We start from the raw sequence: 4,746 nt of genomic DNA, 5'->3' as shown, positions 1-4,746 counted from the left end.
TATGATAACTGAAATGTCACTGTTTTACAAAATTCTGGTAAGCTAATTCTAAGACTAAGAAGAGTAGGTCATTTGTACTTCATTGTAGGCCAATTTTATGCTATTCAATTCAGTAGCATGAGCTGCACCTGTGACACCTGACTTACAACTTCTGTGATGAGATTATTAGTTGTACACAAAAATCAATAAAACAAAAAAATATATATATAAATAGATGTATACCGTTAAAAGCTTTAAATTATTTAGAATAAACAATTGTGGTTTCCTGTAACAATATGCAAAAATCAAAAAACATTTGATATTTATTTAGGAGGTTTTACAGATTATGAAAACGAAATCTGACAATTTTTAGATGAAGAAAAATACTTTTAATTTTAAAATCAAAATCACTTTGCATCTTGTATAGTCAACATTCCAAAAGTAAAAATCACAAGCAAGTCTTTAATTAAAATAGATAATTAAAAATATGATATTTTGTGTACTTGTAATGTTTACTGATAGTCTGTGAAATTTCCTGAAGATTTGCAAACATTATCAAAAATTATATATGACTAATATCATATTCAATTTGTTGGTTACATAGTAGGTGCAATGTAAACATTACCAAAAGTTATAGTATGACTAATCTCATGGTTACTTTAGTAGTTATATAGTATAGCCAAAGAGTTAACTGCAAACATTAGAAGATAACATTGAAAACAGAGATGTTCTATGACAACCCTCACACAGAACTTGTCATTCTTGTTCTAAACATGGTGAAACTATGCCTTACATAAGGTATAGATTTGGTTTTCTATTCTTTTAATTACAAGTAAAAATTTTTACAAATTAGGTTTCAAATTATTTTCATTAATAATAATAAAACTGATTTTTTTCAATTATCAAAATTTGCTTTAGATTGTTACTTTATCAACACTCTAGTTGTTAGTATCTGAAACAAGATCTTTTTAATTTAATTTCTTGCAACCTTTTTTTTTCTGTCTGCTAAAATTGCTATAATTTTTATTCTTATGCTATATAGTTTTAATTTAATATATTGCATGAACTCTCAGTTAATTTTATTGGTAGGAAGATATGGGGAAAAATGGCTAAGGGAACACAGACATTATTTTTAGGCTGAAAAATGAATATAAAATTTGTTTCCTGTTAAAGAGTTCTGAGTGTAAATATATCACAGTTGGCAACATGCATATTAAGTAAGTAACTGAACTTTCTTACTGGTTAATTTTTTAGTGAATAATGACAGAATTTTGAAAATGGACAAGTTAAATGTGGACAAAGAAGACTGTTTTTGTCTACTGCACTTTATTGCCAATTACCTTGAAGATATGAGAATGTTATGTGAAATACTAATTAGTGTTTAGTATTCCAAAAACTTACATGTAGCCGACCAAACCCTGAGAAGAAATCAGATAAAATATATAAGAAGCTTTGTGATTTAATTCAAGCCCATTACCATCCACAGCTTTCACCAATCATTCAAATGCTTAAATACAACTCTCATTTTAGAAAACCAGGTCAGTCAATTTCTGATTTTGTAGCTGAATTGAGATTCCTTGCTAAGTATTGTGAATTTTGGAGAATTTCAGAGTAAATGTTTCATGATAGGCTTGTATGTAGTGTACAGGATGATAAAATCTAGCAGAGGTTGTTATCAGAATCTAAATCTATCTTGAATTCTAAAAAAGTTATGGACATAGCTTGCACAGACAATGAAGCTAGTGGGAAAAAAATGGGTATTGATATTAAGTCAATTCTGATAACCACACCTGTTATATGAGGAAGGAAAAAGATGGTGAAAAATATTCACAATCAGCTTCAAAGTAAGCAGAGTAGTAAACTAGCAACTAGGCATAATGATAAGCCTTGCGACAAACAGAAAGGTGATCAACTCTTGAAAGATAAACACCAAACCTGTTTTTGCTGTTTTGGCACTTCTCACTCATCAAATAAGGAAATTAATTGTTACTACTGTTGCAATAGAGGACACATTGAAACATAAAGAAGAAGTAATTAGGAAAACAAACTGAAAAATCTAATGTTCATGAAACATAGTATAAAATAGAAATAGAAGCAAAATCAATATACATGGCATGATTCAGATAAATCACAACCACTGTTGGAAGAATTCATGATAAATATCAGAACTGTCTAAATGGATATATTATATATATATACATATTATAAATGGATATTATATATATATATATATTATGGAGCATCAGTTTCAATACTAAGTTCTAAGACTTACAAAGAAACCATGTCCAGTTTAATCTTCCCTACAATACAAAGGTCTGATGCTATGTTGCATACCTGCACAGGAGAGCAAATCAAGATACATATATACAATACAACAAGCAGAAGACAAGAGCTCCGCTCATGGTTGTTGATAGGGAAGGTCCAAATCTGACTGGTTATGATTAGCTGTAAGTTTTTACATTGAAGTGCAAAGAAATATGTTATCTCAGCACACCAGTATCTCATATTTCCATACTAGAATGGTAACAAAGATGTGCTTGAAGGAAGATTTGGGATGACAAAAGACATAGCTGGAAAAGCACATGTTGATGCAGATGCTAAACCAAAGTTTTTAGCTTTGGCCAATGTTATAAAAAAAACGCTAAGGCAAAATGAACCAAAGCCCATTGAGTTTGAGGAGGAAGGCAAGCAATAGTGGTAGAAGGTTGTGCAGACCCCAGCCCCAGGGTCCTCAAAAACGAAATTAATTGTAAGAAGTATAAAATATAATTAATTACAAAAATGAAAAAGTTGTTATATTGTAAAATTAAGTAAGTGTATATTGACAACAAAAAATGTAGTAGATGGGATTTGTTCATGAAACAATATATTTAACCTAATATATAATTTACCAGCAAGATGAATGACAGGTAAACCTAAAATTACAGAGACACATGTTAAGCCTAAACTAACGTTATAGTACAAAAATATATATCACTAAACGTTGATTAAAAAACCCTAACCATACAAGAAGTAGGTACAAATCTAAGAAAACATATGTTATTGAAACCAAATAACTACAAATAATAATATTAAGATCAAAATATTCAAAAAGCCAGAACAGTATTACAACTGTCCAAAGTCAGCAAACCCAAATGTGACAAAGGTCAACTCATATAACGATCAATTTCCCAATGTATTAGAGCTGACAATTTCTCAGTCAATAACTGCCACCCTGAAGCCTAGGATATTGTGCTGGAAGTAAGGGATACTTTCGAAGTGGGAGCATAAGCTTCGGTAAAAAAATTAGAATATATATTCACTTCGTATGATATTAAAAAAACAAGTGAAGTCACATTCATCAGAAGGGTGTGTCATACTCCTATTGGTGGAGGATTGTCACATCATGATTTGCATACAAGACACAGTTGAACCACATTAATCTTAGGGTATGTGGGAGCTCAAAACTTGTGCCATGCACAAAAAATTTTGATATAGAGGCAGCACTGAACAAGAATAGTTATTTATGTGAAAAGAGGTAATGTACCGTATCAGAAGTGTAGTGTTAATATATTATAAAAATAAAGGGCATGATATATTTAATAAATTAGAGAAAAAAAGCTTTTATAAAACTCACATTAAATTCCAATTTCACAAGAGGGGAAGGTGAAACAGAAGAAACTTGTTCCCATTCAACCTCTAAATCATCACAGCCTTCCATTGATGCTTGATCATCAATCTTTAATGCTGGAGGTTTTCTTTTTGGACTATTTCGAGAGTGAACACCTGAAATTACATTTAACTGTCAATAAAAAACCTAAAAACATTTACCAAATAAATAGTAAACTAAGATACCAATTACAAAAGCAAAAGCATTAAAAAATAAACTTTTTATGGAAATTCAGTAAAGGATAATGATCAACTAGAACATTACAAAACTCACTAAATCAATTCTAATAAACTTATTTTTATTAAAGAGCAGTTCTAACTAATCCTTAAACAATCATATCAATTATCCGTGTTTGTAAATTTTACATTATTTTCTAAACTGATATATATATATATATTTGGGTGGTGGTAAAAAATGCAAAATAAAAGAAATATACTATCAAATTAATATTAAATGTTAAATGATAACAAACTTTTTTTTTCAACAGAGGACTTTATCAAAAAACCTGTGTTGGAATTCCATTTTCTCACTTTACTGATGAACCCAAGCAAACACATGAATGCCTGTAAAATATACTTGTAATATTCTGTACTAATTGCTACTGACCATGACAACATATTTAAATAGTGTTCCATTTATTATGGCCATAAATTAACAACAGTTACAGTAACTAAACTGTATGGATTCGACCTAATCAAACTGATGGATGAAGTTATCTATATCCAACCAAATTAAGTGGATATCACAGAGAAAATATATGAAATCTATCCCAAATAACATTAAACAGAAAAAAGTAGATGAAACAGTTGTGACAGAAAAATATTTTAAACTGAATTATCAAATTTTATTGTTTTTAGGAGAAATTTCTGAAAAGTAAAGCAAACAATAACAAATTAAAAGTTTATACTTGAAAATTTATAAATCCAAAAGTACTTAATCAACTCATTAAGTGAAAAAATTGCTATTTTCCATGAAAGAAGGCTATAAAACTCCACATCTTTTCTATTGTTAAACTCCAAACTCATATCTTGTTTTATTGAATGATACCTTTTAAAATTCTAATTCGATGACGAGGAACCCACTTTGAGACTAATAATGGCTGGAGACGGCTTAAATGG

General features: G+C 29.6%; 1 protein-coding gene across 1 annotated transcript in view; it reads right to left on the bottom strand.

The window, feature by feature from the left end:
• Positions 1–4,746, bottom strand: part of LOC106458536 (huntingtin-like) — a 269,635-nt gene that overhangs the window by 213,728 nt on the left and 51,161 nt on the right. Inside the window, exon 11 of the mRNA XM_022384781.1 lies at positions 3,596–3,744. Within this exon, the coding sequence (XP_022240489.1) occupies positions 3,596–3,744 (149 nt within the window). The remainder of the gene's footprint in view (positions 1–3,595; positions 3,745–4,746) is intronic.

This window comes from Limulus polyphemus, unplaced genomic scaffold, assembly GCF_000517525.1.
Source record: "Limulus polyphemus unplaced genomic scaffold, Limulus_polyphemus-2.1.2 Scaffold482, whole genome shotgun sequence".
In the NCBI taxonomy this organism is placed as follows: domain Eukaryota; kingdom Metazoa; phylum Arthropoda; class Merostomata; order Xiphosura; family Limulidae; genus Limulus; species Limulus polyphemus.
The sequence above is the reverse complement of the archived record's forward strand: the minus strand, read 5'-3'. Positions and strand labels throughout refer to the sequence as shown.